The 15,223-nt window shown below is 40.1% G+C and overlaps 1 protein-coding gene across 1 annotated transcript in view; it reads left to right on the top strand.

The window, feature by feature from the left end:
• The window catches only part of Syt10 (synaptotagmin 10), a 60,012-nt gene extending 45,023 nt beyond the window's left edge, over positions 1-14,989 (top strand). The window contains exons 4-7 of the mRNA XM_051160219.1: positions 5,970-6,090; positions 7,709-7,880; positions 10,875-11,004; positions 14,818-14,989. Coding sequence (XP_051016176.1) covers positions 5,970-6,090; positions 7,709-7,880; positions 10,875-11,004; positions 14,818-14,889 — 495 coding nt within the window. The 3' untranslated portion in view covers positions 14,890-14,989. The remainder of the gene's footprint in view (positions 1-5,969; positions 6,091-7,708; positions 7,881-10,874; positions 11,005-14,817) is intronic.
• Positions 14,990-15,223: the final 234 nt, after the last annotated feature.

The following is a 15,223-nucleotide window of genomic DNA, read 5'->3' as shown; positions in this document are numbered from 1 at the left end:
TTTAATTTAAAATTATGTTGATTATCCACATGACCTCATGCCACTATGTTGCCAGAGGGCACGTCTTGGAATTCTGGCTGCCAGGGTTCACAGCTGTGTAAGCCTGTTCATGACTTTTCTCCCTGAACAGCTTTCACGGCACCTTCCTCCTGTCCCTTCCTGAATGCACTTGTTCATGTGTATTCGTTTTTATGCTCATCTCAATTACTTACATCATTACATCATTACAGCGTATTCTGCCCAGCCCTCTCCCTGTTTGAATCTTTCCACATCCAATTTACCATCTCCTCTCCTTCATCTTATCCATGATCTACCACCCATTTCCTTTAAGGCAAGACTTCTAATCTCTATTCTAGCGTCCAGGCTTTCCAAAGAACTCCAGATTAAACACCCACATTTAAAGAGTCAAGGCAAAGAACTGAATAGAAGAAAGAGCATGTGCATTTTTGTTTCTGAGGGTAGTTTGCCTCGTCCACATAATTTTTTTCAGTTTCACTTTTCTTTATAGATAAATAAAATTCTACTGTGTATATTTTGCCACATTTCCATTCTCCATCCATCTGGACATCTGGACTGATTCTATTTCCTATCTACTTACAGCGGCAATGAACATCGATGTGCTAATAGAAATATTTCTGTATTAAAATATAGAGTCATCTCGGTATCTTGCAGGGACGGTACAGCTGGATGATGTGGTAGATTCACTTATAGTCTTTTGAAAACCCTCCAGATTGATTTCCAAAGTGATTGTAGTGATTTGGATTCCCACCAACAGTGTAAAAAGTTCTCCTTTGTCCAATCCCATGCTAATATTTGTCATCATTGATACCATTGAATAAGATAGAATCTTAGACTCGTTTTAGTCAACATTTGCCCTGATAGCAAAGATTGTTGAATACTTTTTGTATGTTTCCTAGACAACTGTTAAGTCTTCTTTTGACAACTTGCTGCTTAGTTTAAAATCCCATTTTTCAGTTGGGTTGTTTCCTTTGACTTTAGTTGTGTGAATTTCTTGTATACTGTAGTTACTAATCCTGTTTTAGATATATAGCTGGAAAATATTTCCTCTCATTCTGTTCAGTCCCCTAATGGTTGCCTTTGCTGTTGGGTAAGCTTTTTAATTTCAGGAGGTCCCATGAGTCAAGTGTTGGTCTTATTTTCCATGTTGACGGAATCCTGTCTAGAAAAGCATTACCTCGATTTATATTGTAGTCAAGGGTGCAGTGAAGTCACTAAACTAGACCACTCAGTGGGTGAAAAGAAAGGTTTATTCAAACTGTCAAAGCCATCTCTTGGGGTTCAGAGAGGACCCTAAGGAACCCTTAGGGTTCAGGGAGATTCTTGACAGTTATAAGGGGTTATGTTGTAGTGGGAAGTAGGCAAGTTGGCTAGAACAGCCTGGGAACTAGCGTGAGGCTTTGATTTGCTGAAAGTTGTTTGAGTTAATTTCTCTGTTGTTGGGCACCTAGGTTAGTTGTGTATGTTAGTTAGTGTGAGTAGTGCTGAAGTCCACATTTATGCACAGTGTCTCTGTGATATGCTGACTTGGAGTTTAGGGTAATACCCAGAAGTAGTATGTCTGGGTTGCTGGTAGACCTATATTTAATTTTATGAGAAACCACCACAATGATTGCCATAGTGGCCCGACTAGTTTACATCCCCACCAGCTTTATGTAAGGCTTCTCATTTCTCAGTGTCTTTGGCAACATTGGTTGTTATTTGGTTTCTTATTGACTACCATCCTGACTGGGGAGAGACAGAGAACCAAGGTAGGTGTGTGTGTGTGTGTGTGTGTGTGTGTGTGTGTGTGTGTGTGTGTGTGTGTGTGTGTGTTGGGCATGTTCATTCACATGTGTAAATGCAGGGCCCATGTGCTATGGTGCATATGTGTTTGGTCCTTGCCTCCCACCTTGAGAAAGGGTCTCTTGTTTGCAGCTGTGTATAGAGTAGCTGGCCTGTAAATATCCAGGTATTCTTCTGTCTACACCTCCTGTCACTGTCAGAGTACTGGGACGACATATGCATACCATTATGCCCAGCTTTCCATGGTTCTAGGCATATGAACTCAGAACCCTATGCTTGACTGGCAAGTGCTTTATCCACTGAACCATCTCTTCAACCCCTAATTTGCATTTCTCTAATGGCTTGTGAAATTGAGCATATTTTCATATGTGTATTGACCACTTATAGTTCACCTTTGGGGGATCTGTATGCTCGTCTTATTAGGCTAATTGCTGATTGGATTATTTGCTTTAATTACTTAGTTTTTTCATTCTTTGTACATTCTAAATATTAATCCTCTGTCTGATATGTAGGTAGCATATGTTTCTCCCATTCTTATATGCTGCCTCTTCACTAGATTAACTGTTTCCTCTGCTCTGCTAGAGTTTTTTAATTTGATGGGGTCTCATTTGTCCTTTCTGCCTTATTTCCCAAGTGACTGGATTTCTATTTAGAAAATCTTCCCGATACTAATATCTTAGAATGCTTTCCCACTGTTTTCTCTAACAGTTTCAGAGTTTCCAGTCTGCTTGATCTGTCTGGATTTGGTCATGTACAGAATGAGAGATGGAGGTTTAGTTTCATTCTTTTTCATGTGCCTATCCAGCTTTTCTCAGCACCTCTAGTTGGAGAAGCTGTCTTCTTTTCTGCTGCGGAGTTTTGTCATCGTGTGGCTGTAGCTGTGGGGTTTTATCTGGGTCCTTTGATCCACTCATTGATCTCACTCTGTGTTTGTGCCAACACTGTGCTGGGTTTTGTTGAGATGGTTGTGTACCGTAACTTAAAATCAATATTGTTTAACATCACACATTCTTTTTGCCCCAAACTGCTTTTACTACCTGGGACCTTCTGTGCTTCCTTAAACCTGTATCCACCATTACCATGAACAGGGAAAATCTCTAGCATTTCCACTGAAATCAGAAACAAGACAAGGCTATCCACTTTCTCTACTCCTATTCAATAGTGTGCTTGAAAGTCTTAAGTCTTAGTTAAAGCAGAAAGACAGGAGAAAGAAAGAAATAGAAATAGAAGAATTCCAGGTATTTCTATTTGCAGATGCTATGATTCTGTACATGAGACCCTGAAGACTCTTAGAGCTGATAAACACTTTCAGGAAAGTGGCAGGATACAAAACTAACCGACAAAAAGTCAAAGCCTCCCTCTGTACCAGTAACCATGTACCAGTTAACATGCTGTGAAAAAGATCAAGGAAACACTCCCATTTAAAGGAGGGAGAGTGAGCACAACCAGGAAAGGAAAGACCTTTGCAATTAACCTTTAACACATCAAAGAAAGAAAAAGACACAGGAGGATGGGAAACCCTCCAAAGTTCATAGGCAAGAAGAATCAATTCCATGAAGGTTGCTGTACGACCAAATGCAAGCCACGGGCTGGCTGCGATGCCAATCAAGATTCTGACTGCATTTTTTCAGAGAAACAAGAATTTTTAAAATAGTTTATATTTTTCATTTATTTTGTGTGGAAGTGTGGGTACATGTGTGCCAAGGTGCACTATGGAAGAGTATAGAGTCACTTCTTGCCCTCTAGCATGTGGACTCCTTTTCAAAGGCTGAACTTGGATCATCAGACTTAGAGGCAGTTTTCAGGTCTGAGAAACAAAGAAACTTTAAGAACTTAGTTCTGTCCTGGGTACTGAGTGCAGAATGTATTTTCTCCAAATTAAATCAACTCCAGTTTTTTTCTTTTCTTTTTTTTTTTTTTTTTTTTTTTTTTTTTTTTTTTTCTTTTTTCCCTGTTCTTTTTTTTTTTTTTTTTTCTGCTGTTGTTTTGTTTTGTTTTTGTTTTTGTTTTATTTGTTTGTTTTTTATTGTTAAAACAACTTTATTCAAGACTTGGAGAATGGTTGGATAAGCCCACACTGTCTGCTCTCCTCTACAGAGCAGCTCATAGAAATCTCCCCATCACTCCAATTTTTTTTTCTTTACAAATAGTTTCATCAAACCCTTTAATCCACCCTTAGAAAGAAATTCTTAATTCCCACCATGTACATCAATTTTCACTTGTTCACCATCTATGCAGCAGCAGCAACATATATATCTACATTTGGAATACTTGGAGCATCTTTAATGGATATGTGAAAGTTAATACATATCAGTTTTTATCTAGAGTAATTGTCATGTATTCGTTTCTTCAAGGACTGTGGTACTAAATGGTTGAGGATGCAGTGCATGGTAGAACAGTTGTTTAGCATGCTGGAATCCTGGATCCAATCCCAAGGACCATGTTTTTTAGGTACTGAAGTCACTAATACACCATGCCTTTCTAGGATATTGAAAATAAAACAGAATCCCTATTATCTTGGATATTGTATATGAGCAACAGGGAAAGAAACTAAAAGGGAACTGTAGATGTTTCCAGTTCGTGCTGTGGTTGCTATGAAAATCTAAGGATCTGCAAGGGGCAAGGGAGGGTCATGTGCACCTGACAAGGCACCTTAGGGTGTCTCATTGAAGAGTGTCTACATAGCCACCTCCCAGTTAAAAAGTCAACCAGCTGAGAGCAAAGCATATAGCTCGCTTGCAAGTGTAAGCACCTAAGTTCAGATCCCCAGAATGTACATTAATGGCAAGTGGGTGTGATGGTTCACCTGGCATTTCCAACCATGGAAGGTAGAGGCAGGTTCCCAGGGAAAGCTGACTTGCAAAACTAGCCATATCATGCTGTGTGCTCTGGGTTTAATTGAGAGATGCTGCCTTAAAAAACAGGGTGGGAAATCAATTCCTAACACCAATCTCTGGCCTCTGTGTGCATGTACACACAAGTGCACATGTAAGGTATAGATTAGATAAATGATAGATAGATAGATAGATAGATAGATAGATAGATAGATGGTAGATAGGTAGATAATAGGTAGATAGAATGAGAGAGACAGAGACCAAGAGAACACAAAAAGATAGAGACACAGAGAGAGACAAACAGAGACAGACACAGAGACACAGAGAGAGATAGAGGCTGAGAAACAGAGACAAAGACAGAGAAGTCAAGAAGTTGACATGTGAGAGAAATAATTTCCAACAAGGAGCATCTTCAAAAGCAGAGTTGAGCATTACTTGATTTGGAGGGAAGAGGCTACTACACTTATAATGGGGCTGGGTTGGTACATTGGAAATGAAACAGAGAGATAAGATCCAGCCACTGTGTTTGTGCATGGGGGTTTTCAGTGTGTTGTCTAAATGAAGACCCGTGTAAAGGAAGCCCTTCACAGTCACACCAAATGAGTTGTGAATCAAGAACTTCCCATGCATATCAGGGCATATAGTCATTCCATCGCTAGGCCAATTTAAAGAGTTTGAATTATACATCACTGAGCCCATAAATGCTTTTAAGATGAGGGCCATGTGTGTGTGTGTGTGTGTGTGTGTGTGTGTGTGCGCGTGTGTGTAAATAAAATGCTTTTCATTTGATATATAGTCCCCCCGGTATACGAAGCTTAGTTTCTGGAGTGGGAGATGAGTTTTAGAGGCCATTCAATCCTGGTGGGAGATAATGGCTTGAGCAGTCACAGTAGATCCCAAAAGAGTTGGTAATATGTAAAAATACATGACATACTTTGTCAGTAGTGTAGAGAAGACCTCTGGCATGGCTGGATGCAGAGGTGAGAGGAAATGAAGAATCAATTCCCTACTAGGTGCCCTCTAGGCTACAGCCTCTGGGTAAGTTGTGCTGTCGCTTGTTCTATATGATAAACAAGATGAAGGGGCCAGTGGCTGGAATCAGCAGTCTGGTTCTCTCTGCTGAGTCACAGATGGTAAGCGAGCAACTGGGATATACTCTTCTTGCTAACACCATTCATAAAAACTTAGTTACACTTAATCGGAATACTTGATGAAATCATTAAAATTTTTCCAATGCCCTATTAAGGTGATTTTTTTTCACTTCTCTTCCGTTTCGTTTTGCTTTCACTGTTTGGTGTTTGAGATTACTAACATTATCAACTGCCTTTCTAGGAAAGCATAGACCTGGGGGAAATCATGTTTTCCCTTTGCTATTTGCCAACTGCTGGTCGTATGACCTTGACAGTGATCAAGTGCAGAAATCTGAAGGCAATGGACATTACTGGGTCATCAGGTGCGTACACAGCACAGTCAATGGCATGTTCCTCTTTAAATAATTTCACATATCTAAAAATTATAAGGCTTTTATTGATTTCTCAACTGTGGAATAAAATAAAAGCAGAGAGATTACAAATTAAAATGTTACAAATCACCTTTCTTAAAGATAGAATTCAAATTATGAAATCGTTGAAAACGGCTAATAGATTGATTTTGAACTTTGATTTTGCCTTTCTTTCCTTACTGATCTAATATATCTAAAAATGTCTACTTTGCTTTGTTCTGCCAAGCTCTCAGATAGTGTTTTTAATAAGAAATCCTTAGACTTTCAGCTGTGAATCAAGGCCATACAAAGATACACTCAAAGTGAATAGGTTTCCTTTACTTGTCTGCAGAGAAGCAGACAAAAGCTAAGCTCATGATTTGCGTTTGCATTCTTGGTACTTTTCCAGTAAAACCATAGAAATTACAAGAAACAAACAAAAGCACTATGCCAAGAAACTCTGGAGGGAAATTTGACAAAGGCATCAAACACGCGGTGGTTCCTTCTCCCTTCCTTTCATGGTTTTGAACCTGAACTTACATTGCAGTGTTTGCCTGGAGAATTATAAAGTGATACAAGCCAGCAGATGGCAAAGGAAGAGACTGGGTAATGTGAAGGCTTTTTATGTGTGTTCTGCTAACATCTTAATTTGCAGACTGTATCATGAGCTACCCGTTCCTTTTTAAAACTTTGTGAGCTACATAACGAAGAGAGAGATAGAAGGACAATTAAATTTATCTTGGTGAAAAACTTTAGGTCAATGTGTATTGTTGAATGTCAGCAAGTCACTCAACACATTATTGCTGAGTCTATACTTTGACTGTGTGTTTTGAGCCCAGCGAACAGTGTCAGAGTTATCCCTCGGTGTGTGAAGCTTTCCCCCTGAGGTGTCTGTTAGGGAATGTTATCTAATCCTACCTCACAAGAGGCATCTGCATCAACAAAGGAGCCACTGAACTTGTCAGACGCACAGACTGTCGTCATCAGATGAGGGAGCAGAGGGCAACTAGGCCTCATTCTCTTGTGAAAAGGCTCACCCAAAGGATGTCTTCCTTAGAACAGCCTGCGTGTGAAATAAATACATCTGAACAGCTTATATATTGGCATTGCCCTCTTACATGCACAAGTATGTACATAACTCCAACAGCAAAATACCTTTTGTTCCTCGAAATATAGAGATACATTTTCCCAGAGTTTAAGATGTACATACTTGCTCAATAAATTGAAATCTTATTCTAAGGAAGTGAAAGTTATAGGAATAGACAAAAATAAGACCAAGAATCTGTAGCCCCCAAACCAAGTCATTTGAGTTTAAAACTATTAACATGAGCGGGCTCATGTATACATTCTTATTTAAGAAGAATAAAACATGCCGGGCATGGTGGCGCACACCTTTAATCCCAGCACTCGGGAGGCAGAGGCAGGCGGATCGCTGTGAGTTCGAGGCCAGCCTGGTCTACAAAGTGAGTCCAGGATGACCAAGGCTACACAGAGAAACCCTGTCTCGGAAAAAAAAACAAAAAAACATTGCATTTCATGCATGGCATAAAATTCTTATACAATTTTAATAAAATTACCTTCCTTCTCATAGACCCTTATGTCAAAGTGTCTTTGATGTGTGAGGGCCGCAGACTTAAAAAACGGAAAACAACTACCAAGAAAAATACTCTCAACCCTGTGTACAATGAAGCCATCATTTTTGACATCCCTCCAGAGAACGTTGACCAGGTCAGCCTGTGCATCGCAGTCATGGATTACGACAGGTGGGTGGAGGCTGCTCGTCGCTGATGCAGGTCATCAACCAGTCAGCCAGGTCACATCTGCTTCCCAGGTTACCCACTGTTACAGCAGAGCTAACTAAAAATGAACAGCGGGGAAATGATCCATCAGAGTCTATAGCTACAGCTTTGGTTTGGCTTCACCGCCTAAGCAGTCTTACTTAGCACTCACCTGAGGCTGAGGAAAGAGCGAGCCTGGAAGTGGCGTGAAGTTCACGACACACAAAAGACATGTTCGTAAGTCTTCCTTCAGAATAACAAATACTACAGTCCAGAGTTGGCTTAACTAGAGGGGCTACCACATGCCCGGGGACAGTGGTGCTCACCCCAGCTTTAGAATGAACTGACTTCGAGGGCAGTACAGCATGTCAATGAGGGTCACTTTCTTCACTGGTAAACTGTTGACATACTATGGAACTGTGGTTCCATATGATGGGAGTGGAAGATGCTTAGTGGCCTGGGAGGCTGTGACACTGCTCAGTGCTTTAATAGATTACTCTGTTGATGATTCTCCCACATGTGTAGAACATGAATATAAAATGCCTGAGAGAATACTCACTGAACACCATGAGGGAAAATAGTAATGTGCCATTCAGTGTCTCAAACTCAGCTAATAAATAAATAATGATTTTCTGATCTATTTGAGTTTATATTAAAGGGAAAGCACCTGGGATGACTTTTCAGAGGTGATTTTTTTAAATCTTGAATTGTCTCACACTTCAAACCTTCAAAATATTGTGTTTTCATGAACATTTGCTTTAGTTACTACCCCTATTGACTGCAAAGCAGGGAGTTTGGGTAGATATAGCTAAACATGTCGTCAAGCCGGTGTTAAGGAAATAGATCCTAACGTCACATAAATCGGGAAGATAAAAATCATTTCTACACATATTCTTCCTGGGAAACTTCATACTGAAGTCCATTTGCATAGAAGAAGACCAGGAAAGCATACTGGAGCATCCTAAAACCATCCCCATGCCGCATCACAGATGCCACCAGTGTGACTCTAGGGACAGTCTTTCAAATTCTTTTAAATTACATTGGGTTTCCAGAAACAACTTGTCAAGGATGTTGTGGTGACACAGACCTGTAATCTTTGCACTCAAACGGCTCGGGCAGGAGGCTCATTCTCAGCTACGCACAGTGAGTCAGAGGGCAGCCTGGGTTACAGGAGACTCCATCTCCAAAAGAACAGAAGGAAGGAAAGCCAGCTTTGTCAGGTGCTGTCTCGATACTGAGGGGACCCAGCTTCTGCTGCTGGTTCTCAGGAACTCTTTGGAACATTCCATTTGGTTCTGGTTTTGTTGTTTTAATTTTAGGGGATGAGATCATGGCAATATTATTCAGAGTCAGGGTCTTTCACACCTAAGAAGGCTCTAGAAACTCTGCCTGAGGAATGGAAAGAGTATAAGAGCCTGTGTTTCCTAGTGATATCAAGTGCTACACCCCTAAAACATCACCGACACGACTGCCTAAAAGTGAGCTGAACATGCCCAAGTGGAAAGAGAAACGCCCACACAGAGAAACAGAGACAACTGAGGAAAACTGGGAGAGGAAGGGGAGGTCTCCCCAGGGAAGAGAGCACCAACAGGGTGTTCAGTGCCAAATGATCAGCCCTGGAAACATACATACATACAAGTAACATTATACAGACTCAGCAGCTGATATTTAGGAAATATATATATATATATATATATATATATATATATATATATATATATATATATATATATATATATATGTCTAAACATAGTCATATGTGCATACAATAGCAACCAATCAAAAGAAGAAGCCATGAATGTGAAGGAAAGTAGAAAGCAGGGTTTGGAGGGAGGAAGGAAAATATGGTGTGATTACATTATAATCAAAAATTTAAAAAACTTAAATTTAATTTTATCTATCATTTTATTGGTTGCCCTGAAAATAGGACAAAACTAGAAAATAGTGATGTCGAACAGTATTCTTTTTGCTATGCAATGATAAGTCACAGCGGTGAGACTAAACATAACCCTGCCCTGCTTAATTATATTGCCAGCAGTAGCATACTTACTCATATAATTTAGAGTCAGTAAAATAGAGACTTAAGGCAAGGAAGTGAGCCCTCTCCTCTTAACATGCAGTCTAAACACCACTGCAGAATAAGCCTCGTGACAAGAGGTTTTCTTTACAGTGTGGGGGTTTAGTGGGGCTTCCTCCCAGAAAGCAGCATGGTAAACGTGAGGGGTCTGCTGGTGCTTCCCATGCACGTGCTTTTATTGTAATGTGGCAGAGAGTTAGAAAGGTTTGTGAGGTTTTTTTTTTTTTTTTAATATACAGATTCATTTTGTATGTTGATGTTATTTAGTTAATTATCTTTGGGTCTTTTTTATCAGTTTGTTTGTTTTAGAGACAAGATCCCATGTACCCCAGGCTGGCTTCAACGGTTTCCCTGTAGCTGACTCTGAACTTGAAATTCTGATTCTCCTGTCTCCACCCACACCTGGCCTAGTTAATTTTTATTTGGGAGTCTTCATTTAATCGAAAGGGATATACAACAATCCCTTCTCTGTAAGGAATGTTCCAGCACGTTCCATTCATAATGAAAACCAAAAGCAGCAGTGGGTCTCATATATATTATTCTTCCTACATGTACAGATCTTTATGAAGCCCACTTTATAAATTATGCACAAGAAGAAGTTAACAATAACAATAAAATCGGGCAAGTATATTGCTATAATTATATTGCTATAGCAATATACTGTAAAACATCTATGTACCACTGGTGAGTTATTTGTTTCTATAACTTTTTATTTGAAAACTTCAGACAATGATTGACCATGGGACACTAAAGGTATAAAACAATGAAATCTGGGCCTGGAAGCTACCATAGGCTGCAGGATTTATTGCTTTGATGAGGAGCTTCAAATTCTACCAAGATGTGGAACATTCCACTTACCTTTGAATTATGACAATAAAATTATTGCATTCCTCAAACCCTAGGGTGGGACACAATGAGGTCATAGGTGTGTGCCGAACTGGACTAGACGCTGAGGGTCTTGGGAGAGACCACTGGAATGAAATGCTGGCCTATCACCGAAAGCCAATCACACACTGGCACCCCTTACTGGAGGTAAGGATGTCGTTGCCACCCTGCCCTCGGTTGTACTGCCGTTGCTTAAATATTTTTATCTGCGAACTTTTATTCAACATTTCACTGATTCCCTTTTAAAAAGAAATGCTCTTGCTTTTATTTCAGAGTCTCTAACATTGTCTATTTAAGTTGTGTGTACCTTGAGAGATGTAAAAGGAAACTGTACATCTCTGGGGCTTCTTGTTCAGTAAGCCTGTGAGAGGAGTGTTTCGGGTTTTTTGTTGTTGTTGTTGTTGTTTGTTTGTTTGTTTGTTTTCTTTGCATAGCCTCAGGCTTATGTCAGTGACCTGAGACCATTAGACCAAAGACTAAACTCTTTACTCAGTGGGAAGTGAGCTTGGGCACTACTTCTTAGTGAAAAGAGCCTCTTGACCTAAAGCCCCTTTCCATTTATAAATCCTTGATAAAGCACCGTCGTCTAATACCTCTGTGTCCCATCCAACTCAGCCCAGAAAGAAAAGACAGAGATTTAAAATATCAAGACACCAACTTAGCTGCATTCGAAGGCTGGCCATGCTATTTGACTTTTACTATAAAGCTTAAGTGAGTGATTGGCCTTCTCTGAGTTTCTGCTACGCCTCTGCAATAGGAGTGACTTACAGTGTCGATGGTAACACTGCATTGCACAGAATAGTCAATACGGGGTCTTCACAGCTGTGCCCATGCCTGAGTTACATTAGAAAGATGAATACCAGTTTTCTCTTATAAGGTTAAGTCCAAGTTGGTCTCTTGGATGTACAAAGTATTGCTTTGTCTGGCGCCTTTCTTTCCAACAAAGTCAGTTGCTGAACCTCCTCAAGAGCCACAGAATAAACTGAGATGTATTGAGTGTTCACAAGATGAAAGACCTTGTGAAATTTCATAAGATGAATTATAAATACAGCCACAGGTACAAACAGACACACATGGACGACATATACACAGACACATACCAGTACACACAGGCATACCCATGCAAAGACACCCAGATACACACACATGCACACAGACATACATATTTACAGAGCATGTATGCACAGACACATAAACACAGAGACATACAGGCATTATTTTCAGTCACTGTTCTATTGCTATAAAGAGACCCCCATGGACAAAGCAATTTATAAAAGGAAGCATTTACTTGGGGCCTGCATACAGGTCCAGCAGCTTGGTCTATGATCGTCATTGTGGGAGGCATACAGGCAGGCAAGGTGCCCCAGCAGTGGCTGAGATCTTACTCCTGACCCGTAAGCATGCAGCAGAGAGAAGGTGGGATGCCCTGTGTGGGGTTTTGAATCCTCAAAGCTGTGACACACTTTCTCCAGCAAGGCAGCACCTACTAATCCTTCCTAAACAGTCCACCCACTTGGAAACAAACATTGAAATATATGAGCCTATGGGCCATTTTCATTCATATATACACAGACATACATAAACATGTCCACTAATACCCACAGATACAAACACCTATGCACAAAGACACATGCATACACAAGCACATAAGCACATGGACACACATATATACAGAAATACACACACATATACACATACAACAAACATCTACAGACATACACACACATACATAGATATACACCAACACAAATAGACACACACTCTTTCATAAAATACACAGATACATATATACATAAAACACATGCACACAGACTAAACACAGGCATAGATAACAGGAACACACAGATGCATATGAAAAAACATAAATGTAAACACATACACACATATACATATATACACAAAAATGCACACAGGCACACATGCACGTGCACACAGTCACATACAGAGTACTCCCCTGAAACACTTCAGAAGTAGAGACAGGTGTATTTGCCGGATAGCTCAACACTTACTAAATAAATTTATTTTGTCTCAGAGGTAAATATTGTGTAGAACGTGCTGCGCTGTTTGTTGTATAATTGTGCTTTTTTTTTTCCCCCTGGGGCCTTATTTTTTTAGTTTGAACTAAAAATTAAGCTCAAGAATACAGAAAGGGAAGGAAAGCTCTGCTGCATGGGGGTGCTAAATGGAGATGCGGGCCATGATTCTCGTTCCTCTGCCGTGTGATCTTGGGGCAGCTGTGCGCCCTTCCATGCTAATGAAGATGGTGTGGGGAGAAATGAGAGCACATGAGCAAGAATTTTAACAAGTGTAAAGCAAAACATAGAGGGGTTGGAGAGATGTCTCGGTGGTTAAGGGTATTGTCTGCTCTTCCAGAAAACCAGGCCTCAAGTCCCAGGACCCACATGGTAGCTCACCCGACTGTCTGTAACTCCAATCTCTGACACCCTCACACTGACACACATGCAGGCAAACCACCAATGCACATAAAACAAAGATAAATAATTTTTTTAAAAGGAAAAGCATAGAGTCTGAGGTGTATTAATTATAACATACATTCATATATATGTATATATGAAACTGCCTGATTAAGACCAGTAGGCAGGTGTTTGTATCAAGACCAAAACAACCCTTTCAATCCCTTTTCAGTCCGTATATATCACAAGATGTATAGAAACACAGGATTTAATATGGCATTAGATCACACATGGTTTTCTAGTAACACCATCAGGGACAACTGATATCAAAAGATGAATGTACTGACTGGGTGTGGTGGCGCACACTTTTAATCCCAGCACTCAGGAAGCAGAGGCAGGTGGATCTCTGTGCGTTTGAGGCCAAGCTGATCTACGAAGCAAGTTCAGGACAGCCAAGGCTCTGTTACACAGAGAAATCCTGTACCTTACTAATCTTTTTCTCACCCCCTATGTCGCTATTCAGTGGACAAACATTATATGGACCGTAGACTTTTGCACAGCCTGAGTTTAGCACTACAGGAAAATCAGGGTGAAGTTATATTTTTTTCTTGTTAGAGAAGGAATAAATGAGAAAATAATAGTTATTCAAGAGCAGAGTAAGTTGGTGGGCAGAGATGAAAGCCTCATTTAGAAAAATCTACTTACTTCTACTTCATTAACCAAACACATATATCCTATTAATTCACCTCTTAAAATACAGATATGTAAGGATCATGGGAATTACTCTTGTCACTAGGGGCTCCCACCTGACAGGCTAGTATTTTCAGTTTATTAATTGCCCAGATGAAAATCCCTTCCTCCTTCAAAGCAAAGGGAACACAGGCTTAAATTAATTACAATTTGTTGCTATAATAAAACACCAAGACCAAAAGTGACCTCTGGAAGGAAGTGCTTTTTCTGGCTTAATGGTCCCAGAGAAACGTCCATATAGCGGAAAAGCATGGTGGCAGGAGGTCAGAGCAGGATGCAAAGACAGTGCATTTTTATCCACACACAGCACAAACTTGAAGATGGCCACTGACAGTGTAAACCCTCAAAGCCTACCCAAAAAAGCAATATCTACCAAAGGCCCCATAACCTTCCCGGACAGTCCTCTAATACCGGAGCCCATGGGAGACATTTCTCATTCAAACTACTGTAAGGCTTTTACGTCTATAACTTCTTGTTACTCTTACCCTGCGCTATGGCAAGGACTGTTCCAGAAAAACTAAAGTATGGGACTCTTCTTAAAAAACCAAAAATGTTGCTATGCGACATTATTCTGTATACCTATTGTATTCCAAGCGCTCCATATTACAGAAAATATTTGTGTTTTCTCCCTGCCTTGGAAGGCCAGTTTTGTAGAGTGTGGAAATTGCAAAATTTTTCTCTTCAGAGATGTGCAAATTGTGCATGAATATCCACTGTTAACAGAGATAGGGTTGCCATTATATGTTTTTTTCTTCTTCTTCACTGGATCATATATTATGAACTTTCTGTCTTTCAGCTACCTGGCCGGGCAACCAGCTTTGACAGTCAAGGATCCTGTTCTTCCCCCAGGCCACCGTCCACACCATAGAGCCGCCAAAGACTGCACCACAGAAAGGCCCAGCGTCACATGCCCCGTGGATCAGAAACACACGCTAAAAACACAGATCATTTGGCTTCTTAATTTAAAATATACCCGTGATAATTAATAACGATGCATAATTTCTTTTTGGCTTATTTGGCTTATCTTTGTTTTTAGCTTTGAGCATATTAATATGTTCTACTTGAGTGCTAATGGTCCTTAGTTACATAAGGTGTTTTATTTTTCATGTCTTCTCTCTACTAGCACGGTGTTTTATTACGCTGTAATTCTTTGCTTAAGCAAAGAAATAAGTTTTTTGAGAAGAAAATCCACATGTCTGTAA

This window comes from Acomys russatus, chromosome 17 (genome assembly GCF_903995435.1).
Source record: "Acomys russatus chromosome 17, mAcoRus1.1, whole genome shotgun sequence".
Classification (NCBI taxonomy): Eukaryota; Metazoa; Chordata; class Mammalia; order Rodentia; family Muridae; genus Acomys; species Acomys russatus.
Note: the sequence above shows the minus strand (reverse complement) of the source record. Positions and strands in the feature narration are given on the sequence as shown.